This window comes from Salmo salar, chromosome 01, assembly GCF_965601325.2.
Source record: "Salmo salar chromosome 01, fSalSal1, whole genome shotgun sequence".
Classification (NCBI taxonomy): Eukaryota; Metazoa; Chordata; class Actinopteri; order Salmoniformes; family Salmonidae; genus Salmo; species Salmo salar.
The window spans coordinates 120,798,595-120,825,440 of record NC_138291.1 but is presented as its reverse complement, the minus strand read 5'-3'; the positions used below and the strand labels follow the sequence as shown (position 1 = coordinate 120,825,440).

Here is a 26,846-nt window from a genome sequence, read left to right as displayed (position 1 = left end):
AACAATCGTTGGAAAAATTATTTGTGGAGTGGTTGATAAACGATTTTCAATGACTTCAACCTAAGTGTATGTAAACTTCTGACTTCAACTGTATATAGTGCAGGTCTGTAGTGACATTTCACCACTGTATGGCTCTGAAAACACCTGCCAATCTGCCACTTTGCAATGCCATCAGTATAAAGAGAAGGAAGAAGAGAGGTGATAAAACAACAAGCTGTATCTCTTACTGACGTTCCTGAAGTCTGGTCTTTCCACGGAGGGAGACACAGACAGGGTTTTATTGGTGGGGCCCATGGCGCCTGCCACGTATCGCTTACAACCTGGTAATAAAAAAATAAAAAAACATTTGTGAGTTACTGATAAGAGAATTATCTAATAAATGTAAATGAATCAATAAACCATGATGAATTATTAGTCATACAGCAAGTTTAATGAATAATCAATGTAATGATCAATGTAGGGATCGATTGGTCTGATTAGTTCCGGAAAGTCCAGGAACCACTGGAGAGGGAAAGAAATGTGTGTATGCAATTAGTATAGCTACAGAAGCAGATGGTCAAGGGAGTAAAACTTCAGAGAGCTCCTAACCTTGAAGGAAAGGAATAGGCTGAGCCAGAAGGTGATAAACAGTGTGAGAAGTTTATGGGGGTTGCAGGTCACCAACGGATTGTGTGTAAATGCATGTGCGTAAGTTAGCAAGAACTATATAATGACTGTTTTGTTATCCTGACGGTAGAACGTTCTCTGAATAAAGCTACAGAAACCTTTTGCAGAAAGCTGAGTCCTTGCCTAATTATTTTAACCCATTGTCTTACAAACCTTGGGCATTAGTCAAGGCGAATTGATTATTGATTATTATCATCAAGATATTAAATTCCTTTAACAGTTACAAACACGGAAATACACATCTATTACATACAATGTTGTCAATGTCAAATAGGTTTTTTTTTCCTCCAATGACGATACTTTATCAGCTGACCTGTCTGGTTGGTGATGTCATCTGCTGCTTTCCTGGCTATTTCCGCTGACGCCTTGTTCATACGATAAGCCTGGGAAAACATCAGAGAGTCAAAACAACCCTCCGGTGATACCTTGTTCATACGATAAGCCTGGGAAAACATCAGTGAGTCAAAACAACCCTCCGCTGATACCTTGTTCATACGACAAGCTTGGGAAAACATCAGTGAGTCAAAACAACCCTCCGCTGATACCTTGTTCATACGATAAGCCTGGGAAAACATCAGAGAGTCAAAACAACCCTCCGCTGATACCTTGTTCATACGATAAGCCTGGGAAAACATCAGAGAGTCAAAACAACGTGAATGAGTGAGTGAGCCATTTATTGTGTCAAGTCACCTTTAGGAACCCATCCCTGACTTGTTATCTGATGATGTGATAACAGCTTCTGATTGGTGATCTGATGTTGAGATAACAGCTTCTGATTGGTGATCTGATGTTGAGATAACAGCTTCTGATTGGTGATCTGATGTTGAGATAACAGCTTCTGATTGGTGATCTGATGTTGAGATAACAGCTTCTGATTGGTGATCTGATGTTGAGATAACAGCTTCTGATTGGTGATCTGATGTTGAGATAACAGCTTCTGATTGGTGATCTGATGTTGAGATAACAGCTTCTGATTGGTGATCTGATGCGATAACAGCTTCTGATTGGTGATCTGATGCGATAACAGCTTCTGATTGGTAATCTGATGCGATAACAGCTTCTGATTGGTAATCTGATGCGATAACAGCTTCTGATTGGTGATCTGATACGATAACAGCTTCTGATTGGTGATCTGATGCGATAACAGCTTCTGATTGGTGATCTGATGCGATAACAGCTTCTGATTGGTGATCTGATGCGATAACAGCTTCTGATTGGTAATCTGAGTGTTATTCTACAGCCCACCCACTGACGCGTTCTCTTACCAAATGTTCCAGTCCGTAGTCGGCTTGGGCGATACAGGTGCTACTGAAAGTGTTGGTCTCAATGATGTCTGCCCCGGCCAGCAGGTATTCCTAGAAACAAACACGAGAAGAGGAACGTCAATGCTTTCACCAAACAAAAGGTCATCTCATTCTCTCTCTCTCTCTCTCTCCCCCTCCCTCCCTCTCCCTCTCCCTCTCTCTCTCCCTCCCACCCACAAAAAGGGTCATCTCATCCTGTCCTTCCATCTCTCTCTCTCTCTCACACAAAAAGACCGGAAATACGTCTCAATAACAGATCAACAATTCTAGGTGCAGGTTAATTATTACTACGGCATAACAGACAGGTGCATTGTTGACAGCCTAAATTTTACATCTCAGGTGTGTTGCTGTCCTGGATAACGTGAACCACTCTTTAACCCACTGACCGTACCTTGTGCGTGTTGTAGGTGACGTCACCGTACCTTGTGCGTGTTGTAGGTGACGTCACCGTACCTTGTGCGTGTTGTAGGTGACGTCACCGTACCTTGTGCGTGTTGTAGGTGACGTCACCGTACCTTGTGCGTGTTGTAGGTGACGTCACCGTACCTTGTGCGTGTTGTAGGTGACGTCACCGTACCTTGTGCGTGTTGTAGGTGACATCACCGTACCTTGTGCATGCTGTAGGTGACATCACCGCACCTTGTGCATGCTGTAGGTGACATCACTGCGTCTTGTGTATGCTGTAGGTGACATCACCGCGTCTTGTGTATATTGTAGGTGACATCACCGCACCTTGTGTATATTGTAGGTGACATCACCGTACCTTGTGCGTGCTGCAGGTGACATCACCGTACCTTGTGCGTGTTGTAGGTGACATCACCGTACCTTGTGCGTGTTGTAGGTGACATCACCGTACCTTGTGCGTGTTGTAGGTGACATCACCGTACCTTGTGCATGTTGTAGGTGACATCACCGCACCTTGTGTATGTTGTAGGTGATATCACCGTACCTTGTGTATGTTGTAGGTGATATCACCGACATCACCATACATTGTGTATATTGTAGATGACATCACCGTACCTTGTGTATATTATAGGTGACATCACCGTACCTTGTGCATGTCATAGATGACATCACCGTACCTTGTGTATATTGTAGATGACATCACTCTGTGTGATGCTCAGCAGGTCGTTGTTGCCCTTCAGGCTGTGGGTGTGGTCTTTAAACTCCTCCCCCCTGAAGTGCTCCTCCTCCAATCGCCTCTCCTGGATCATGGTGCCCATCCCTCCATCTAGTATCATGATCCTCTTGCCTAACAGCTCCCTGAGCTCAGCCTCTAGGGAATGTCTGCTAGGGCCACTACCTGAGGTACGCAGTTAACATATTACATGTTAATATGGTTATGACATGTTAAATATGTTCCCATCCCTTCATCTAGTATCATGATCCTCTTCCCTAACAGCTCCCTGAGCTCAGCCTCTAGTGAAGCTCTGCAGTTAGCATATTACTTGTTAATATGGTTATATAAACTGGTTGAGAGAATTACCAAGCTGTCATTAAGACAGCTTGAAGAAACTCATATATTTTGATTTGTTACATCACTTTTTTTGGTTACTACATGATTCCATGTGTTATTTCATAGTTTTGATGACTTCACTATTATTCTACAATGTAGAATTTTTTTTCATTTTTTTTTAAATAAGAACAACCCTGGAATGAGTAGGTGTCCCCCAACTTTTGACTGGTACTGTATGTGTATATATATAGATAGATATTATTTCTGTGGAGGGGGATTGATCCGAGCACCAGTCGTCCATTCCCCAGCTAAGATGTTAGTTAACTCGCTTGTTTACAGGGAAGTGGTTTACACGTGTCAGACCAGCTGGGGTGTATTCATTACGCGGATTCAGTTGGAAAACCTTTCTTAAATGGAAACAAACGGAACGGGGATAAGACTTACATGAATTTTGTCCAATGGTAAAACAGTAGTTACACGTTTTTGCAACTAAAACGAGAGTTTATATTTTACAAATTCAGAAACTCGAGTTTTGTAAATAACACCAGCGTTTCTATTGGATAAATGCAAGTAGGTCCATCCCGTTTCGTGACCCAAACTTATAAATGAGAACGGAATGTTCCCTGCTAACTATCTCTCTCTTTGCCCGTGTTTTGCTAACGTTACTCTACCAGGCAGTGGAACATGTAGCTAGCACATGTTGACTAGCTCGCTATGTAGCTAGCTATCTATCTATCTATGCATGAATAAATAAAAAACCTTTGACATTTAGGGTAACTGGATGAATAAATGTCGACCATAAATGCCCGTAGAAATACAGCTAGCTACCTTGCTAACCAACTTCAACTATCTAGCCAGTCGTTGACAGCTGCTAGACAACCAGCTCACATATCTAGCTAAATACTAAACCAGGAAGTTGCAACAGTTTACCTTTTCTTGTTGAACTCTCATATATTGTAGGAGCCATGGCTTGTAATTCTTCTTCTTCTTCTTTTGGTTGTTTTAACTGCAAAGGAACAACAACAAAAAATGCCTGACGAAAGCAACCAACACTGATCCTTGCCGGCGGCTGCTTGTCAACTCAACGTTGACGGGAGCTGCTAAACCACGCATGCGCGGGTTTGATTTATGCAACGTTCAAGTCCATCTAGGAGAATAATGACTACGATATTATATGAGAGTGTAGCTGACTGATTTACCATGTTGTACATTTACATTTTAGTCATTTAGCAGACGCTCTTATCCAGAGCGACTGGCCCCCCCGTGGGAATCGAACCCACAACCCTGGCGTTGCAAACACCATGCTCTACCCGGTGTCTTTCTCTGCCGCTATACATGTTATGCGTTGTTTGTTGGCAACCTTGTTATTTATGAAGTTTTTGGAACAGATTCCTGTTCCCTCTCTGAAAGGGAAAGTTGGTTTGACACAGATTCCAAAGCCTTTTATTTAATAAGGCGTTTAAAAATCATGTCTGAAAATGTATTGACTTCCATTGATGTTATTTTCTTACATAACTTGACAAAGTCTCAACAAAGCCTAGAAAGTAAAGTCTGAGGGGGGGAAAAAAACATGTCCTAAAAGAATCAAAAAGTCCATCTGCCTGTATTGTGCCGTAATCAACAGGTATCACTAGGATATTCAGAACGTTCAGCAAAACAGAAGAAAAACAACGCAAACGTTTTAATCACGGAGTTTATTTTCTGCTTGTTTGCCTTACACTAGTAACTCTTCATAACTACAGACTCCACACCGGCGGCTGAGGGGACTAAGATTGTAGTTTTACCCAGACAAACAGTTTGTTATTTTACAGTTACATTATTTTGTTTCTGGCATCAAAATAGCCTAGTTACTGTCATATCATGAGGCTCTGTGGTGAAAAGTTTCCCCTAGGTACAGACCTAGGATCAGATTCCCCTCCCCCAAGCTTAACCCTAAACATTAATGGGAGAAATGCTAGACTGACTCAAGATGAGCCTTTAGGGGAACCCAAGTTTTCACTCGTTTTGACAATAAACAGTACTGCAGTTCTCACATACTGGTAGCCTGGATGGATTATAATGTAGCCTGGATGGATTATAATGTAGCCAGGGTGGATTATAATGTAGCCTGGGTGGATTATAATGTAGCCTGGGGGGATTATAATGTAGCCTGGGTGAATTATAATGTAGCCTGGGTGGATTATAATGTAGCCTGGGTGGATTATAATGTAGCCTGGGTGGATTATAATGTAGCCTGGGTGAATTATAATGTAGCCTGGGTGGATTATAATGTAGCCTGGATGGATTATAATGTAGCCTGGGTGGATTATAATGTAGCCTGGGTGGATTATAATGTAGCCTGGGTGGATTATAATGTAGCCTGGGTAAATTATAATGTAGCCTGGGTGGATTATAATGTAGCCTGGGGGGATTATAATGTAGCCTGGGTGGATTATAATGTAGCCTGGGTGGATTATAATGTAGCCTGGGGGCCAACTCCTTATGGAACTGTCATGCCAGACATTGGTAATGTAGTAGGCAAAAGCAGATCTGGGGCCAGGCTATCGAGATCAGATCTGGGACCAGGCTAGCGAGATCAGATCTGGCACCAGGCTAGTGAGATCAGATCTGGCACCAGGCTAGAGAGATCAGATCTGGAACCAGGCTAGGTGAGATCAGATCTGGGACCAGGCTAGTGAGATCAGATCTGACACCAGGCTAGTGAGATCAGATCTGGCACCAGGCTAGTGAGATCAGATCTGGGACCAGGCTAGTGAGATCAGATCTGGCACCAGGCTAGAGAGATCAGATCTGGAACCAGGCTAGGTGAGATCAGATCTGGGACCAGGCTAGTGAGATCAGATCTGACACCAGGCTAGTGAGATCAGATCTGGCACCAGGCTAGTGAGATCAGATCTGGGCCAGGCTAGTGAGATCAGATCTGGGACCAAGCTAGGTGAGATCAGATCTGGGACCAGGCTAGGCGAGATCAGATCTGGGACCAGGTTAGGTGAGATCAGATCTGGGATCAGGCTAGGAGAGATCAGATCTGGGACCAGGCTAGTGAGATCAGATCTGTCACCAGGCTAGTGAGATCAGATCTGACACCAGGCTGGGTGAGATCAGATCTGGGACCAGGCTAGCATACTGGGTCCGTTTTCATTCATTTTAGGCACTGAACAGATGAGGCAAAAACGTCCCCTGTTTTTTATGTAATAATTTAGAAGAGTACAAACACTGAGACAATACGAGCTTCTCACAAATGTGTATCTTTAGGTCTCCATAGGTGACTAGCAAATAACTTAGTAGCGCTTCTTATGTGTAAGTTACTTTTTGTGTAATTTCTTCTTATGTGTAAGCTACATTTTATGTGTAAGTTACTTTTTATGCGAAAGTTACTTTTTATGTGTAAGTTACTTTTTATGTGTAAGTTACTTTTTATGTGTAAGTTACTTTTTATGTGTAACTTTTTACGTGTAACTTTTTACGTGTAACTTTTTACGTGTAAGTTACTTTTATGTGTAAATTATTTTTATGTGTAAGTTACTTTTATGTGTACGTTACTTTTTATGTGTAACTTTTTAGGTGTAAGTTACTTTTATGTGTAAATTATTTTTGTGTAAGTTACTTTTCATGTGTAAGTTACTTTTTATGTGTAAGTTACTTTTATGTGAATCACATGTAATTTCACATTTACTGAGTCATCTTTTTTTTTTGTTAATCTAGTGAATGAATCCTGCTCAGTCCTTTGAAATAAATATTTCTCCCTACTCTTTAGAAATCATATACTCATGAAACAGCTTTAAAATGCTTTGTATTTCTCAAACATAGCTCCCTTTAGTACCAGTTAAAATATTGATCCATTTAGATGTAAATGGTGTGGAACAAAGTGGGCGAGAGACTGATGCAAGGTCAGGGTGCATTTCTGGTGTGTGAAGCTAGAGGTCACTCTCCCCATAGAGGGCAGTGGAGAAGGCAGTGTAGTCCAGGGCCCCTGGGACCCCATCAGGCCCATTGTAGAGGGGCATCCTGGTAATACAGTACTCTGCCTGTTCTGGGGGCAACTCTCTACGCAGCTCCTCCAGCAGGATGAAGGGCTATGGAAAGGATACAACAGAGCGACATTATTTACCACATTTGAGATGACATTGTAAAATAAACTTTAAATACATTGTGACATGACTTGACTAGAGAGAGAGAGAGAATGTGCTCGAGAGAGAGAGAGAGAGTAAGTATGCGCGAGACAGATAAAGCAAGGCGTGAAAGAGAAAGCAAGTGAAAGAGACAGACAGAGACAGAGAGGAAGCGAGTGAGAGAGACAGAGAGGAAGCGAGAGAGAGACAGAGAGGAAGCGAGTGAGAGAGACAGAGAGGAAGCGAGTGAGAGAGACAGAGAGGAAGCGAGAGAGAGAGACAGAGAGAGAGAAAGCAAGTGAAAGAGACAGAGACAGAACCATCACTTCCCACCTTATCAGCAGCCAGGATCTTGAAGGAGGCGAGGACCTGCTCTGAGGTGTCTGAATCGGACGTCTCTCTAGTCATGAAGTCAACGAAGGACTGGAAGGTCACCTTGTTGGACCCGTTGGGATCCACTAGAGACATGATGCGGGCAAACTCAGACTCTCCCTACAAATCACAGAGCATAGTATAACCAGCCTACTTCATTACAGCAGCTACATTGATTTAGCCAGGACCCAGATCTGTTTGTGCTGTCTTGCCAATACATACGGTCATTGTCAGGTGACATAACAAACAGATCTGGACCCAGGCTAACATTGAGTCAATCAGGTTGAGAATAACAGAGAGATAAGACAGCTGTGCTACTCAAGTCCTACCTGGTAAAGGGTTATGTTTGATACATTACTCATGTCCTACCTGGTAAAGGGTTATGTTTGATACATTACTCATGTCCTACCTGGTAAAGGGTTATGTTTGATACATTACTCATGTCCTACCTGGTAAAGGGTTATGTTTGATACATTACTCATGTCCTACCTGGTAAAGGGTTATGTTTGATACATTACTCATGTCCTACCTGGTAAAGGGTTATGTTTGATACATTACTCATGTCCTACCTGGTAAAGGGTTGTGTTTGATTAGCACATCAGAGTAGGGATCAGCAGTGGCCAGTTTGCGTCTCAAATGGCACCCTATTCCCTTTATAGTGCCCTACTTTTGACCAGGGCCCTATTGTAGTAGAGCACTACTTTTGACCAGGGCCCTATGGACCCTATGAGCCCTATGTGTTCTGGTCAAAAGTAGGGCAGTATATGGGTAATAGGGTACCATTTGGGCCACCTGTTATCTGTACACTGCAGAGAGAGACCAGGGGATGTTCCAAGCACCAGTCTGTTATCTGTACACTGCAGAGAGAGACCAGGTGATGTACCAAGCACCAGCCTGTTATCTGTACACTGCAGAGAGAGACCAGGGGGATGTACCAAGCACCAGCCTCTTATCTGTACACTGCAGAGAGAGACCAGGGGATGTACCAAGCACCAGCCTCTTATCTGTACACTGCAGAGAGAGACCAGGGGGATGTACCAAGCACCAGCCTCTTATCTGTACACTGCAGAGAGAGACCAGGGGGATGTTCCCAGCACCAGCCTGTTATCTGTGCACTGCAGAGAGAGACCAGGGGATGTTCCAAGCACCAGCCTGTTATCTGTACACTGCAGAGAGACCAGGGGATGTACCAAGAGCACTTCCATATTAAATGTAACAGGACAAAGGCCTTGTGACCAACCTAAAAATAATACATCTTCATCTATACAGCTCCCGAGTGGCGCAGCGGTCTAAAGCACTGCATCTCAGTGCAAGAGGCCTCACTACAGTCCCTGGTTCGAATCCAGGCTGTATCACACCCGGCCGTGATTGGGAGTCCCATAGAGCGGCGTACAATTGGCCCAGCGTCGTCCGGGTTTGGCCGGGTTAGGCCGTCATTGTAAATAAGAATTTGTTCTTAACCGACTGCCTAGTTAAAATAATGGTTACATTTAAAATGTAAGTCCTTAGTCTACATCATGGAATTCCCTGTGTGTGGTGTTGTATCATTATCTACAGTATCAGTGACTGGAGGTAAATCTACCATTAATGACTGGAGGTGAATCTACCATTAATGACTGGAGGTGAATCTGCCATTAATGACTGGAGGTGAATCTACCATTAATGACTGGAGGTGAATCTACCATTAATGACTGTGTGTCTGGAGGTGAATCTACCATTAATGACTGTGTGTGTCTGTCTTACAGACCTAGACATGTTGAACAACAGCCAGCTGTTCTCTCTCTCTCTCTGTCCCCCGTTGACACAGCGACTGCATCCCAAATGGCAGCCTATTCCCTATATAGTGCACTACCTTTTAACCAGAGCCCTGTGTCTGCCCTATGAGCCCTGGTCAACAGTAGTGCACTATATAGTGAACAGGGAGCCGTTTGAGTCACACCAGCCACTGAGCGACACTACCAGCTGGCCATACCAGCTGTGTGTGCTGCTACCCTGGAATAGAAATACCGCTAACACCAATACTCAGCATATATGGAGGTCATTTTGGACCTGGATTAACAGTTTCACACTGATTCCTGGGCATTATAAATACACTGACAGATAATATTGATCATTCTGATAAAAAAATGTAGTCGCTTTTAAAGATTTAAGGTGAGGACATTTTTGTGGCACTCTTGTGGCAGTCTTATGACAGTCCTATGATAGCTCATTCTATGTATTTACCAGATCATAGCCCATGGAGATCAGACAGGCTCTGAAGTCATCTGTCTCCATGCCTCCTTTCTTCTTCTGCAGGGTGGAGAGGAGGAGGAGGGTGAGGAGGAGGAGGAGGAGGAGGGAGAGGAGGGGGAGGAGAGGAGGAGGAGGGAGAGGAGGAGGGGAGAGTAGGAGGGGAGAGGAGGAGGAGTTAGAGAAGGGAAGGGAGTAGAGAGGTGGAGGAGGAGAATGAGGAGGAGGAGACGGGAGAGGAGGAGGAGGAGGAGGAGGGAGAGGAGGGGGAGGAGAGGAGGAGGAGGGAGAGCGCAATGGAGAGACAACCCAAGCCACGTGGCCAATAACGGGACGGAGGGGGGAGAGGGGGAGAGGGGATATGACAAGGAGAGGTAGAGAGGTATGGGAGAAAACAGACAGATAGATGATCAGACAGACGGACGTACAGCCATACCGACAGCCAGCCAGCCAGCCAGCCAGCCAGCCAGCCAGCCAGCCAGCCAGCCAGCCAGCCAGCCAGCCAGCCAGACAGACAGACAGACAGACAGACAGACAGACAGACAGACAGACAGACAGACAGACAGACAGACAGACAGACAGACAGACAGACAGACAGACAGACATTGACAAGAAGCACAAGACAAAGAACCGAGAGAGAGAAAATATCATGAATTTTGTGTCTTTGATGAGAGGAGGGCCTGTGATAACACCAGGTCATTGTTTCTCTAACAGAGAGAGATATTGCCTTCAACACAAACAATTGGATACAGCACACACAATACTATATATACACATCTGGACCCGTATTCAGGGAGCGTCTCAGTAGGAGTGGTGATCTAGGATCAGGTCATAAAGAGTCTCAGTAGGAGTGGTGATATAGGATCAGGTCATAAAGAGTCTCAGTAGGAGTGGTGATCTAGGATCAGGTCATAAAGACTCTCAGTAGGAGTGGTGATATAGGATCAGGTCATGAAGAGGCTCAGTAGGAGTGGTGATCTAGGATCAGGTCATAAAGAGTCTCAGTAGGAGAGGTGATCTAGGATCACGTCATAAAGAGTCTCAGTAGGAGTGGTGATCTAGGATCAGGTCATAAAGAGTCTCCCAGTAGGGGTGGTGATATAGGATCAGGTCATAAAGAGTCTCAGTAGGAGTGGTGATATAGGATCAGGTCATAAAGAGTCTCAGTAGGAGTGGTGATATAGGATCAGGTCATAAATAGTCTCAGTAGGAGTGGTGATATAGGATCAGGTCATAAAGAGTCTCCCAGTAGGAGTGGTGATCTAGGATCAGGTCATAAAGAGTCTCCCAGTAGGAGTGGTGATATAGGATCAGGTCATAAAGAGTCTCAGTAGGAGTGGTGATATAGGATCAGGTCATAAAGAGTCTCAGTAGGAGTGTTGATCTAGGATCAGGTCATAAAGAGTCTCAGTAGGAGTGGTGATCTAGGATCAGGTCATAAAGAGTCTCAGTAGGAGTGGTGATATAGGATCAGGTCATAAAGAGTCTCCCAGTAGGAGTGGTGATATAGGATCAGGTCATACAGAGTCTCAGTAGGAGTGGTGATCTAGGATCAGGTCATAAAGAGTCTCAGTAGGAGTGTTGATATAGGATCAGGTCATAAAGAGTCTCAGTAGGAGTGGTGATATAGGATCAGGTCATAAAGAGTCTCAGTAGGAGTGGTGATCTAGGATCAGGTCATAGTCTCAGAGTAGGAGTGGTGATCTAGGATCAACACTGCAGCTATCTGAAACATGGCTAGTGTTGAATGGTTTGGTACTGCTTGTGTTACTGCAGTCTGAACACAGCATGTGACTGCAGCCATTCCTGGGAGAGGATTTAGTAGTTACTATTTAGTAACAGGTGCACATAGCTTGGTCAGTACCTGGCGGTTATGTCTCACCCAGACTGATCAGGCAAGATCTGAACTCTTCACAGGGCAGTCAGCCAGACCTGTCCTGCAGGCAGCCACACACACACACAGACACACACACACACACACACACACACACACACACACACACACACACACACACACACACACACACACACACACACACACACACACACACACACACACACACACACACACACACACACACATAGGATCCATGGTGTCAGTAAAAGTGAGTAAATTAGTTGAATGTCATTAGCATGGATTGTGTTTCGATCTGTAACGTCCCCTAATATTACAAACATTTGACAAAATACTAAGAGGTGAGTTCCAAATCACAAGCGGTCAAGGCCTTGAGTTAGATAAGTCACCTTCCTGGACTTAGATACAATAAATATAAATGTCATTACCACACAGGAAAAGGACAGAGACACTGAAGACACAGAGGGGTACACAACCCTGTTGAAGTGGGTTAGGGTCAGGGACACTGGAAAGACACGGAGGGACACGGAGGGACACAGAGGGACACAGAGGGACACAGAGGGACACGAAGGGACACAGAGGGACACAGTACCCTGTCAAAGTGAGTGAAAGACTGGCGGAACTCGTTCATCTGTTGTTGGCTGATGCCCTTAGCGTCACGCGTCAGAATCTGGGTCTCGATCTCATTGATGGTTCTAGCGATGGTGGTCAACAGCTGCTCCCAACACACACGGATATGCTGCAGAGAGAGAGAGAGAGAGAGAGGGAGAGAGAGGGAGAGAGAGAGAGAGAGAGGGAGAGGGAGAGGGAGAGGGAGAGGGAGAGGGAGAGGGAGAGAGAGAGAGAGGGAGCGGGGGAGAGGGAGAGGGAGAGGGGAGAGAGGAGAGAGGAGAGAGGAGAGAGAGGGAGAGAGAGAGGGGAGGAAGAAGAAGGCCAAGTTACAGGTTGGGATCTGAACCCTGTTCTACAACGTGGAAAAACAACAGCTTAACCATTAAGGCCAAGAGTAGTAAGGTAATGTGATCATAAAACAGATCTCAACATTTTATTTGTGAGAATTATCTCTGAAATGTTCCAGCCCCATTAATAAGCTAAGTACCTCCATGGTGTAGTTGGTGTGTTTGTTGTCGAAGACCAGGAACTCTTGGATATGTTGATGGTCTCCCTCTAGCTTGTCGATGTTGGACTTGTAGTTGATGATGACTTGTTCAAACTGCTTCAGCTGACTCATCTGGTCCTCCAGAGAACCTCCGATGTCAACGGAACTACGACCGATCTCCTGGTGGAGAGAGGAGGGAAAAAAACGTCGCCGTCACTATCGGACGCGTCCCAAAAATGGCACCCTTTTTCCTATATAGTGCACTACTTTTTTTCCCCTAGAGTCCATAGGCCTCTGGTCAAAAGTGGTGCACTATATAAAGGGGATAGGGAGCCATTTTGGAACGTAGCATTTGTGTTCGTGTTCAGAACATCCCCCTGAGCTGCAGGCCAGTGTTTAGCATCTGTTAAAGACAGGATGGTTACTTAGTTGGTTGCTTGGTGGGTTTTCAATATGCAGCTTGGGCCCTAGGTGCCAGGGTTCGGTTGGGTATCAATTCCGTTACAATTACGTCCATTCAGAAAGTCAACTGAAATTCCAAATTCCAATATTTCCTTCCTGAATGGACTGAATTGAAATGGAATTGATCCTCCCAACCCTAGAAGGTAGAGATCCCTACAGGTGTAGAGCACAGGAGGAAGGTGAGGGGAGGACAGCTCATAATAACATCTGTAATGGACTGAACGGAATAGAAACCAGGTGTTTCGATTCCGTTCATTTAGTTCTAGCCTCTACAGCTGCCAGGTGACCGAGGTCAGGTCAGGACAGGTAGGTATCTGTCTCACCTCCATCCTGGTCTGGATCCACGGTCCGATGATGTTGGCCTGGGCAGCAAACTGACGTCGGAGACGTTCGTTGGCGTGCTGTCTGGCTTGTTCCTCCTGGAGAATAGTGTTTCTCTGTGGAACCAGCTTCTTCACCTGGTCGACGGGACAGATAGGGTTTTAACGCTATAGTCTCTGGTTAACACAATGGGAACGGTTTCCCCAACACAGAATCTTAATTTGAGTGCTTTTTTTAGTCTAGGACTTAATCTGTGTCTGGGAAACTGTCTATAGTTAACACAGGGTTGTTCAATCCCACTGGGACCCTGGGGCTTTGTGTTCTAGTCAAGCACAAAAAAAAATAATCCCTGATTTAACTCATCAGCGAATCATCAAGCCATTGATTAGTGAATCAGGTGTGTTAGCACTGGGCTGTAATGAAAGCCTGCTGCATACCCCGAGGGTCTCCAGGATCGAGATTGAAGAGCTTTAACACAAAGATTCACAGTACAACACACACACACACAAAACATCCCAAATGGCATCCCAAAACATCCCAAACATCCCAAATGGCTCTGGTTAAAATTAGTGTGCTATAATATATTATATTATAAGGAATCGGGTCCCATTTGGGATGCAGCCAGTGTCCCTAGAGACGCTAGTAGCTACCTTTTCCCATTTGAGTCCTATCTCTGCTGGTGTGATGTCACTGTAGGGGTTGGTGAGGTTGGGAGAGATGCCGTAGCTCTGGGTTATCTTCTGTACCTCCGTGTAGATGCTCAGAATGGCCTGTCTCTCACAGTCAGCCTCCGGAAGGGTGGCCTTGAACTGGTCATGGGCTGAGATCAGGCTCTGGAGAGAGAGGTGGAGAGCAGACAGAGAGAGAGAGACAGAGAGAGAGACAGAGAGAGAGACAGAGAGAGAGACAGAGAGAGAGACAGAGAGAGAGAGAGACAGGGGGAGAGAGAGAGAGAGAGAGAGAGAGACAGAGAGCGAGGTGGAGAGCAGACAGAGTTACAGAGGGACCGGCGTTGTCATCCGGTATTCTGACATGACATGTCGTCAAATAAGTACAGTGCCGTGCTGAATCATGGCGCTATCAGATACGGGACAATGGAAGGAACACAGCATCATGTTATTATCTGATACGAGACAATGGAAGGAACTGCAACACAGCACCATGCAAACAGAGAGATATCTGTCTCACCTGGTTGTCATCCACAGTGTGAACTATAAACATGTCTTTACCTGGATGTCATCCATAGTGTGAACTATGAAACATGTCTTTACCTGGATGTCATCCACAGTGTGAACTATAAACATGTCTTTACCTGGATGTCATCCACAGTGTGAACTATGAAACATGTCTTTACCTGGATGTCATCCACAGTATGAACTATAAACATGTCTTTACCTGGATGTCATCCACAGTGTGAACTATAAACATGTCTTTACCTGGATGTCATCCACAGTGTGAACTATAAACATGTCTTTACCTGGATGTCATCCACAGTGTGAACTATAAACATTTCTTTACCTGGATGTCATCCACAGTGTGAACTATGAAACAGGTCTTTACCTGGATCTCATCCACAGTGTGAACTATAAACATGTCTTTACCTGGATGTCATCCACAGTGTGAACTATGAAACATGTCTTTACCTGGATGTCATCCACAGTATGAACTATAAACATGTCTTTACCTGGATGTCATCCACAGTGTGAACTATAAACATGTCTTTACCTGGATGTCATCCACAGTGTGAACTATAAACATGTCTTTACCTGGATGTCATCCACAGTGTGAACTATGAAACATGTCTTTACCTGGATGTCATCCACAGTATGAACTATAAACATGTCTTTACCTGGATGTCATCCACAGTGTGAACTATAAACATGTCTTTACCTGGATGTCATCCACAGTGTGAACTATAAACATGTCTTTACCTGGATGTCATCCACAGTGTGAACTATAAACATTTCTTTACCTGGATGTCATCCACAGTGTGAACTATGAAACAGGTCTTTACCTGGATCTCATCCACAGTGTGAACTATGAAACATGTCTTTACCTGGATGTCATCCACAGTGTGAACTATAAACATGTCTTTACCTGGATGTCATCCACAGTGTGAACTATGAAACATGTCTTTACCTGGATGTCATCCACAGTGTGAACTATGAAACATGTCTTTACCTGGATGTCATCCACAGTGTGAACTATGAAACATGTCTTTACCTGGATGTCATCCACAGTGTGAACTATAAACATGTCTTTACCTGGATGTCATCGACAGTGTGAACTATAAACATGTCTTTACCTGGATGTCATCCACAGTGTGAACTATAAACATGTCTTTACCTGGATGTCATCCACAGTGTGAACTATGAAACATGTCTTTACCTGGATGTCATCCACAGTGTGAACTATGAAACATGTCCTTACCTGGATGTCATCCACAGTGTGAACTATGAAACATGCCTTTACCTGGATGTCATCCACAGTGTGAACTATAAACATGTCTTTACCTGGATGTCATCCACAGTGTGAACTATAAACATGTCTTGCAGGTCTTCCATGGCTCCTTCCATCCAGTTGTTAAAGGGAGCTGACCTCTTAGAGAACTCCAGGAACAGCTGGTCGATGGTCTCCAGCAACTTCTCCGTCCTCTGAGAGACACCAACGTAGGGGGGAGAAATGGGATTAATGCCAAACGATCAGTTAGAATGATGACTATCGTGACCAAGTGGTTTTAAACTACTCTTAATTAAACACTGTTTATTGTTGTGACATGAAACCTGGTCATTCAGAGCTGTGAGGAAATGGCAACTCAATTTATGTGTAGTGATTTACATGTTGATCATCTGAGTGTTTATGTAGGTCTGCAGATTAGAACCAGACTGTCTGTCTCTCTACACTAGGCCCCACTAGAGGACCACTAGCCCCCACCAGAGGACCACTAGCCCCCACCAGAGGACTACTAGCCCCCACCAGAGGACCACAAGCCCACACCAGGGGACCACTAGCCCCCAGCCTCCACCAGAGGACCACTAGCCCCCACTAGAGGACCGCTAGCCCCCACCAGAGGACCACTAGCCCCCACCAGGGGACCACTAGCCCCCACTAGAGGACCACTAGCCCCCACTAGAAGAACACTATCCCCCACCAGAGGACCACTAGCCCCCACCAGAGGACCACTAGCCCCCACCAGAGGACCACTAGCCCCCACCAGAGGACCACCAGCCCCCACTAGAGGACCACTAGCACCCACCAGGGGACCACTAGCCCCCACCAGAGGACCACTAGCCCCCACCAGAGGACCACTAGCCCCCACTAGAGGACCACTAGCCCCCACCAGAGGACCACTAGCCCCCACCAGAGGACCACTAGCCCCCACCAGAGGACGACTAGCCCCCACCAGAGTACCTCTAGCCCCCACCACCAGAGGACCACTAGCCCCCACCAGAGGACCACTAGCCCCCACCAGAGGACCACTAGCCCCCACCAGAGTACCTCTAGCCCCCACCACCAGAGGACCACTAGCCCCCACCAGAGGACCACTAGCCCCCACCAGAGGACCACTAGCCCCCACTAGAGGACCACTAGCCCCCAGCAGAGGACCACTAGACCCCAGCCCCCACCAGAGGACCACTAGCCCCCACCAGAGGACCACTAGCCCCCACCAGAGGACCACTAGCCCCCACCAGAAGACCACTAGCCCCCACTAGAGGACCACTAGCCCCCAGCAGAGGACCACTAGCCCCCACCAGAGGACCACTAGCCCCCACCAGAGGACCACTAGCCCCCACCAGAGGACCACTAGACCCCAGCCCCCACCAGGGGACCACTAGCCCCCACCAGAGGACCACTAGCCCCCAGCCCCACCAGAGGACCACTAGCCCCCACCAGAGGACCACTAGCCCCCACCAGAAGACCACTAGCCCCCACTAGAGGACCACTGGCCCCCAGCAGAGGACCACTAGACCCCAGCCCCTACCAGAGGACCACTAGCCCCCACTAGCCCCCACCAGAGGACCACTAGCCCCCACCAGAGGACCACTAGCCCCCACCAGAGGACCTGTGTCTCCCTCCACTAGCCCTCACTAGAAGAACCCAGCCCTATTCTTTACCTCCCTCAACTAGCCCCCACTAGAAGAACCCAGCCCTATTCTGTACCTCCCTCAACTAGAAGAACCCAGCCCTATTCTGTACCTCCTCCACTAGCCCCCCTAGAAGAACCCAGCCCTATTCTTTACCTCCCTCAACTAGCCCCCACTAGAAGAACCCAGCCCTATTCTGTACCTCCTTCACTAGAAGAACCCAGCCCTATTCTTTACCTCCTCCACTAGCCCCCCTAGAAGAACCCAGCCCTATTCTTTACCTCCTCCACTAGCCCCCACTAGAAGAACCCAGCCCTATTCTGTACCACCCTCCACTAGCCCCCCCTTGAAGAACCCAGCCCTATTCTGTACCTCCCTCAACTAGCGCCCTTAGAAGAACCCAGACCTATTCTGTACCTCCACCAGCCCCCCCTAAAATAACCCAGCCCTATTCTGTACCTCCAGGTTCTCCCTCCTCTTCTGGGTGAGGGTCCCCAGCTGGTCCCATTGGTCACAGATGCCCTGGCAGCGCTCGTTGATGGAGGAGGCAGCATGGTAGTCCAGCTCACTGTGGACAGAGAGAGAGAAAGAGAGAGAGAGACAGAGAGAGACAGAGAGACAGAGAGAGAGAGACAGAGACAGAGAGCGCTCTTGTCAAAAGTAGTGCACTATATAGGGAATAGTGTGCCATTTGGAGCCACAGTTTTTGTAAAAAAAAAGCCTTGAACATGACAGGAGTTCAGTTTAATTGAGTAGCCTGTGAAATCCCCTGAGCTCGACCCAATAAAGGGAGTGTATATAACTAATACTGACCTCAGCCATAGAGAGTAGAGTCCACCACTACACTAAGTAATAGTGACCACAGCCATAGAGTGTAGAGTCCATCACTAAACTAAGAAATAGTGACCACAGCCATAGTGAGTAGAGTCCACCACTACACTAGGTAATAGTGAACTAAGCCATAGAGAGTAGAGTCCATCACTACACTAGGTAATAGTGACCTCAGCCATAGTGAGTCCACCACTACACTAGGTAATAGTGACTTCAGCCATAGTGAGTAGAGTCCACCACTACACTAGGTAATAGTGACCTCAGCCATAGTGAGTAGAGTCCACCACTACACTAGGTAATAGTGACCTCAGCCATAGAGAGTAGAGTCCATCACTACACTAGGTAATAGTGACCTCAGCCATAGAGAGTAGAGTCCACCACTACACTAGGTAATAGTGACCTCAGCCATAGTGAGTAGAGTCCACCACTACACCAGATAATAGTGACCTCAGCCATAGTGAGTAGAGTCCACCACTACACTAGGTAATAGTGACCTCAGCCATAGAGAGTAGAGTCCATCACAACACTAGGTAATAGTGACCTCAGCCATAGTGAGTCCACCACTACACTAGGTAATCGTGACCTCAGCCATAGAGAGTCCATCACTACACTAGGTAATAGTGACCTCAGCCATAGTGAGTAGAGTCCATCACTACACCAGGTAATAGTGACCTCAGCCATAGAGAGTAGAGTCCATCACTACACTAGGTAATAGTGACCTCAGCCATAGTGAGTCCAACACTACACTAGGTAATAGTGACCTCAGCCATAGAGAGTAGAGTCCATCACTACACTAGGTGATAGTGACCTCAGCCATAATGAGTAGAGTCCATCACTACACTAGGTAATAGTGACCTCAGCCATAGTGAGTCAGCCACTACACAAGGCAATAGTGACCTCAGCCATAGAGAGTAGAGTCCACCACTACACTAGGTAATAGTGACCTCAGCCATAGAGAGTAGAGTCCACCACTACACTAGGTAATAGTGACCTCAGCCATAGTGAGTAGAGTCCACCACTACACTAGGTAATAGTGACCTCAGCCATAGTGAGTAGAGTCCACCACTACACTAGGTAATAGTGACCTCAGCCATAGAGAGTGGAGTCCACAACTACACTAGGTAATAGTGACCTCAGCCATAGAGAGTGGAGTCCACAACTACACTAGGTAATAGTGACCTCAGCCATAGAGAGTCCATCACTACACTAGGTAATAGTGACCTCAGCCATAGTGAGTAGAGTCCATCACTACACTAGGTAATAGTGACCTCAGTCATAGTGAGTAGAGTCCATCACTACACTAGGTAATACTGACCTCAGCCATAGTGAGTCCACCACTACACTTGGTAATAGTGACCTCAGCCATAGAGAGTAGAGTCCACCACTACACTAGGAAATTGTGACCTCAGCCATAGTGAGTAGAGTCCACCACTACACTAGATGATAGTGACCTCAGCCATAGTGAGTCCACCACTACACTAGGTAATAGTGACCTCAGCCATAGTGAGTAGAGTCCACCACTACACTAGGTAATAGTGACCTCAGCCATAGTGAGTAGAGTCTACCACTGCACTAGGTAATAGTGACCTCAGCCATAGAGAGTAGAGTCCACCACTACACTAGGTAATAGTGACCTCAGCCATAGAGAGTAGAGTCCATCACTACACTAGGTAATAGTGACCTCAGCCATAGTGAGTAGAGTCCACCACTACACTAGGTAATAGTGACCTCAGCCATAGAGAGTAGAGTCCACCACTACACTAGGAAATAGTGACTTCAGCCATAGTGAGAAGAGTCCACCACTTCACTTGGTAATAGTGACCTCAGCCATAGTGAGTCCACCACTACACAAGGCAATAGTGACATCAGCCATAGAGAGTAGAGTCCACCACTACACTAGGTAATAGTGACCTCAGCCATAGAGAGTAGAGTCCACCACTACACTAGGAAATAGTGACTTCAGCCATAGTGAGAAGAGTCCACCACTTCACTTGGTAATAGTGACCTCAGCCATAGTGAGTCCACCACTACACTAGGTAATAGTGACCTCAGCCATAGTGAGTAGAGTCCACCACTACACTAGGTAATAGTGACCTCAGCCATAGTGAGTAGAGTCCACCACTACAATAGGTAATAGTGACCTCAGCCGTAGTGAGTAGAGTCCACCACTACACTAGGTAATAGTGACCTCAGCCATAGAGAGTAGAGTCCACAACTGCACTAGGTAATAGTGACCTCAGCCATAGAGAGTCCATCACTACACTAGGTAATAGTGACCTCAGCCATAGTGTGTAGAGTCCACCACTACACTAGGTAATAGTGACCTCAGCCATAGTGAGTAGAGTCCACCACTACACTAGGTAATAGTGACCTCAGCCATAGTGTGTAGAGTCCACCACTACACTAGGTAATAGTGACCTCAGCCATAGAGAGTAGAGTCCACCACTACACTAGGTAATAGTGACCTCAGCCATAGTGTGTAGAGTCCACCACTACACCAGGTAATAGTGACCTCAGCCATAGAGAGTAGAGTCCATCACTACACTAGGTAATAGTGACCTCAGCCATAGTGAGTAGAGTCCATCACTACACCAGGTAATAGTGACCTCAGCCATAGAGAGTAGAGTCCATCACTACACTAGGTAATAGTGACCTCAGCCATAGTGAGTCCAACACTACACTAGGTAATAGTGACCTCAGCCATAGAGAGTAGAGTCCATCACTACACTAGGTGATAGTGACCTCAGCCATAATGAGTAGAGTCCATCACTACACTAGGTAATAGTGACCTCAGCCATAGTGAGTCAGCCACTACACAAGGCAATAGTGACCTCAGCCATAGAGAGTAGAGTCCACCACTACACTAGGTAATAGTGACCTCAGCCATAGAGAGTAGAGTCCACCACTACACTAGGTAATAGTGACCTCAGCCATAGTGAGTAGAGTCCACCACTACACTAGGTAATAGTGACCTCAGCCATAGTGAGTAGAGTCCACCACTACACTAGGTAATAGTGACCTCAGCCATAGAGAGTGGAGTCCACAACTACACTAGGTAATAGTGACCTCAGCCATAGAGAGTCCATCACTACACTAGGTAATAGTGACCTCAGCCATAGTGAGTAGAGTCCATCACTACACTAGGTAATAGTGACCTCAGTCATAGTGAGTAGAGTCCATCACTACACTAGGTAATACTGACCTCAGCCATAGTGAGTCCACCACTACACTTGGTAATAGTGACCTCAGCCATAGAGAGTAGAGTCCACCACTACACTAGGAAATTGTGACCTCAGCCATAGTGAGTAGAGTCCACCACTACACTAGATGATAGTGACCTCAGCCATAGTGAGTCCACCACTACACTAGGTAATAGTGACCTCAGCCATAGTGAGTAGAGTCCACCACTACACTAGGTAATAGTGACCTCAGCCATAGTGAGTAGAGTCTACCACTGCACTAGGTAATAGTGACCTCAGCCATAGAGAGTAGAGTCCACCACTACACTAGGTAATAGTGACCTCAGCCATAGAGAGTAGAGTCCATCACTACACTAGGTAATAGTGACCTCAGCCATAGTGAGTAGAGTCCACCACTACACTAGGTAATAGTGACCTCAGCCATAGAGAGTAGAGTCCACCACTACACTAGGAAATAGTGACTTCAGCCATAGAGAGTAGAGTCCACCACTACACTAGGTAATAGTGACCTCAGCCATAGAGAGTAGAGTCCACCACTACACTAGGAAATAGTGACTTCAGCCATAGTGAGAAGAGTCCACCACTTCACTTGGTAATAGTGACCTCAGCCATAGTGAGTCCACCACTACACTAGGTAATAGTGACCTCAGCCATAGTGAGTAGAGTCCACCACTACACTAGGTAATAGTGACCTCAGCCATAGTGAGTAGAGTCCACCACTACAATAGGTAATAGTGACCTCAGCCGTAGTGAGTAGAGTCCACCACTACACTAGGTAATAGTGACCTCAGCCATAGAGAGTAGAGTCCACAACTACACTAGGTAATAGTGACCTCAGCCATAGAGAGTCCATCACTACACTAGGTAATAGTGACCTCAGCCATAGTGTGTAGAGTCCACCACTACACTAGGTAATAGTGACCTCAGCCATAGTGAGTAGAGTCCACCACTACACTAGGTAATAGTGACCTCAGCCATAGTGTGTAGAGTCCACCACTACACTAGGTAATAGTGACCTCAGCCATAGAGAGTAGAGTCCACCACTACACTAGGTAATAGTGACCTCAGCCATAGTGTGTAGAGTCCACCACTACACAAGGCAATAGTGACCTCAGCCATAGAGAGTAGAGTCCACCACTACACTAGGTAATAGTGACCTCAGCCATAGTGAGTAGAGTCCACCACTACACAAGGTAATAGTGACCTCAGCCATAGTGAGTAGAGTCCACCACTACACTAGGTAATAGTGACCTCAGCCATAGAGAGTAGAGTCCACCACTACACCAGGTAATAGTGACCTCAGCCATAGAGAGTAGAGTCCACCACTACACTAGGTAATAGTGACCTCAGCCATAGTGAGTAGAGTCCACCACTACACTAGGTAATAGTGACCTCAGCCATAGTGAGTAGAGTCCACCACTACACCAGGTAATCTCCCAGTTTGTTTGAAATTCACAGAAACAAAGTCCAATTGCCAACATGACTTAGAACCACTTGTTTGCCTGTACAGTATCCTCCTACCAACGTCTCTAGCGCCCATCCTTCCCTTCTGCTCGTAAACTAAACGTCCCTGACATTAGAGGAAGTGTAAAGAGATGTGATGGTGATTATCTCTCTCTGTCTTCGCTGGTTGTGTTTCCACTGCTTCATGTCACAGCACTGTACATCCAACTAGCAGAGCTCAGCTTAGCACAGCCGATTCCTACACACATACAGAAACACAAAGATTAGCAGAACAGATTTCTCCAGGGTGTTGTGTTTCTAACAGACACACCGGAATAGATCGTCAGAGAGGTGAACCCTTAAATAAACACTACACTTCCATTCTTCTATTTCCTGACTCTCCTCTCTCTCTCTCCAGAGTATCCCAGAGAGACCAGTTACTGACTCTCCCCTCTCCAGAAGTATCCCAGAGAAACCTGTTACTGACTCTCCCCTCTCCAGAAGTATCCCAGAGAAACCTGTTACTGACTCTCCCCTCTCCAGAAGTATCCCAGAAAAACCTGTTACTGACTCTCCCCTCTCCAGAAGTATCCCAGAGAAACCTGTTACTGACTCTCCCCTCCCCAGAAGTATCCCAGAGAAACCTGTTACTGACTCTCCCCTCTCCAGAACTATCCCAGAGAAACCTGTTACTGACTCTCCCATCCCCAGAAGTATCCCAGAGAAACCTGTTACTGACTCTCCCCTCTCCAGAAGTATCCCAGAGAAACCTGTTACTGACTCTCCCCTCCCCAGAAGTATCCCAGAGAAACCTGTTACTGACTCTCCCCTCTCCAGAAGTATCCCAGAGAAACCTGTTACTGACTCTCCCCTCCCCAGAAGTATCCCAGAGAAACCTGTTACTGACTCTCCCCTCTCCAGAAGTATCCCAGAGAAACCTGTTACTGACTCTCCCCTCTCCAGAAGTATCTCAGAGAAACCTTTTCCTGACTCTCCTATCCCCTCTCCAGAAGTATCCCAGAGAAACCTTTTCCTGACTCTCCTCTCTCCAGAAGTATCCCAGAGAAACCTTTTCCTGACTCTCCTATCCCCTCTCCAGAAATATCCCAGAGAAACCTGGGTCGTTATTCAATAATGAATGCAACGGAAAACGTTCTGTGGCAAAGAAGGGGGTCGAGTGATAAATGGCAGATATGTGAGGGCAGAACTAATAAACGGGCTCTGCCCGATCACTAAAATGGCCACCCCGACCAGAACTACAGATCACAAAATGGCCGACTGCCAAAACTACAATTCCCAGAAGCAAAGGGAACCCTCAGAAGGTGGAGCCGACCCACAGATAAAGGGTCAAGAAAAACCAGGAAGAGAGAGAGAGGGCGGGAAGGATCTATGAACCATAGAGAAAGAGACAATCTACATTGGCTGGATTTACCGTGTACGAGCTGGACTGTTTTGGACTTACCTGTTGGCGTTAAGACCTGGACCTACCAAGAACCAGATTTGTGTACCGAACCCTGCTATCCTTGACATTACCTGCGGCCTGGGTGGACCAGGACAGCGAAACAAACACACAGGTACTGTCATGTTCGAAATAACTTTCATTCTGGGCTGACTTTGGTGACAGTTTCCCACTTAATTTGTGACAAACGCTCCTAACTTTGAAGAGGTTTGCCACAGTTCTTAAACATTTTGCAACAAACTACAAAAATTTGGACAGGTCAAAGTCGTTTTTTTCCATTTGGTGCCTAATAAACATGACCCAGGAACTGTCACGTCCTGACCAGTATAAGGGGTTATTTGTTATTGTAGTTTGGTCAGGGTGTGGCAGGGGTGTGTTTGTTTTGTGTTGTCTGGGTTTTGGGGTATTGTTCTGTTTTGTGTTAATATGTTTTTTCTATGTTGTGTATTTCTTTGTTGGCCTGGTATGGCTCTCAATCAGGGACAGCTGTACATCGTTGTTGCTGATTGGGAGCCATACTTAGGTAGCCCTTTTTCCACCTGTCTTTTGTGGGAAGTTATTTTTGCACTGCTATGGTTAGCCTGCAGAACAGCTTAGCTGTTGTTCTTTTTTTTTCTTCGTTTTCTTGTTTTGTGTCGTGTTCTCAATAAAGTAAATATGAGCATTCACGTACCCGCTGCATTTTGGTCCAATCCTTACGACGGCCGTGACAGGAACATTGCAGGGGGCTGACAGAGAACTCCCAAGGTGACCTGTGTCATTGTTTTCCTGGCCCAGACCCACCCAGGCAGTAACTGGATATAGGTGCTGGGGAATAGTGCAAAACTCCTGTGGCAAACAGACCTCACCAGGGGGACTACTGGGAGTGAGTGTGTGTGTGTGTGTGTGTGTGTGTGTGTGTGTGTGTGTGTGTGTGTGTGTGTGTGTGTGTCATATCACTGCCATGTATCTGAGTCATGGGTCATAGCCATTTATCTCATCTGGTGGACTAACAGCCAGTGCGATCACAGCATGTCAGAAGGTGAAAGGTCATCCCTTCGTCAGTACTGTAGAAGTACTAACAGTGTTTTCTCAGTCAATATTAACCGCTGCTGGGGAATCTCCCCTCGGACAGGCTTGCAACACAGCCTGTGGAAAATTCCATCTACTTTTGTTAAAAAATTTACCAACAGAATTACAGAAAAGTAGGACTTTAGATGTCACTACTGATTACTGACAACGTGTATTTTAAAGGGAACACCTTCACATTTTATTTTACATGATTTTAGTAAAAGTGATGCCTTATGTAATGATGTGTTTTTTGAAAGAGCCAGGATGAATAGCAACAGTATCAGTGGAAAGAGTGCAGTCAACACGTGGTGACAGGAAGTTGCTCTGGGCTGGTGAATGACATCAGAGTCCTTCAACTGTGACACGTGAAGAACACAGGTTGGCCCGCGTTCTAGAACAGGGGCTGTCCAATAATAGCAAGGTAAATATATATACACTGCTCAAAAAAATAAAGGGAACACTTAAACAACACAATGTAACTCCAAGTCAATCACACTTCTGTGAAATCAAACTGTCCACTTAGGAAGCAACACTGATTGACAATAAATTTCACATGCTGTTGTGCAAATGGAATAGACAACAGGTGGAAATTATAGGCAATTAGCAAGACACCCCCAATAAAGGAGTGGTTCGGCAGGTGGTGACCACAGACCACTTCTCAGTTCTTATGCTTCCTGGGTGATGTTTTGATCTTTCACTCTAGTGGTATTATGAGACGGAGTCTACAACCCACACAAGTGGCTCAGGTAGGGCAGCTCATCCAGGATGGCACATCAATGCGAGCTGTGGCAAGAAGATTTGCTGTGTCTGTCAGCGTAGTGTCCAGAGCATGGAGGCGCTACCAGGAGACAGGCCAGTACATCAGGAGACGTGGAGGAGGCCGTAGGAGGGCAACAACCCAG

General features: G+C 46.1%; 2 protein-coding genes across 4 annotated transcripts in view; both read right to left on the bottom strand.

The window, feature by feature from the left end:
- LOC106590971 (methionine synthase) overlaps positions 1-4,528 on the bottom strand; it is a 52,223-nt gene extending 47,695 nt beyond the window's left edge. For 2 of the 3 annotated variants that reach the window (XM_082978784.1, XM_082978783.1), the window contains exons 1-6: positions 4,357-4,528; positions 3,053-3,273; positions 1,932-2,021; positions 1,152-1,289; positions 980-1,049; positions 228-320 (exon numbers count right to left, since the gene is read on the bottom strand). In XM_082978784.1, coding sequence (XP_082834910.1) covers positions 228-320; positions 980-1,049; positions 1,152-1,289; positions 1,932-2,021; positions 3,053-3,273; positions 4,357-4,393 — 649 coding nt within the window. In that variant the 5' untranslated portion in view covers positions 4,394-4,528. The remainder of the gene's footprint in view (positions 1-227; positions 321-979; positions 1,050-1,151; positions 1,290-1,931; positions 2,022-3,052; positions 3,274-4,356) is intronic. The other variant, XM_082978785.1, reaches the window with a different exon arrangement.
- Positions 4,529-5,105: 577 nt separating this feature from the next.
- The window catches only part of LOC106594024 (alpha-actinin-2), a 60,877-nt gene continuing 39,136 nt past the window's right edge, over positions 5,106-26,846 (bottom strand). The window contains exons 13-21 of the mRNA XM_082978782.1: positions 18,421-18,529; positions 16,390-16,530; positions 14,527-14,709; positions 13,879-14,013; positions 13,094-13,273; positions 12,587-12,733; positions 10,134-10,199; positions 7,872-8,030; positions 5,106-7,502 (exon numbers count right to left, since the gene is read on the bottom strand). Coding sequence (XP_082834908.1) covers positions 7,344-7,502; positions 7,872-8,030; positions 10,134-10,199; positions 12,587-12,733; positions 13,094-13,273; positions 13,879-14,013; positions 14,527-14,709; positions 16,390-16,530; positions 18,421-18,529 — 1,279 coding nt within the window. The 3' untranslated portion in view covers positions 5,106-7,343. The remainder of the gene's footprint in view (positions 7,503-7,871; positions 8,031-10,133; positions 10,200-12,586; positions 12,734-13,093; positions 13,274-13,878; positions 14,014-14,526; positions 14,710-16,389; positions 16,531-18,420; positions 18,530-26,846) is intronic.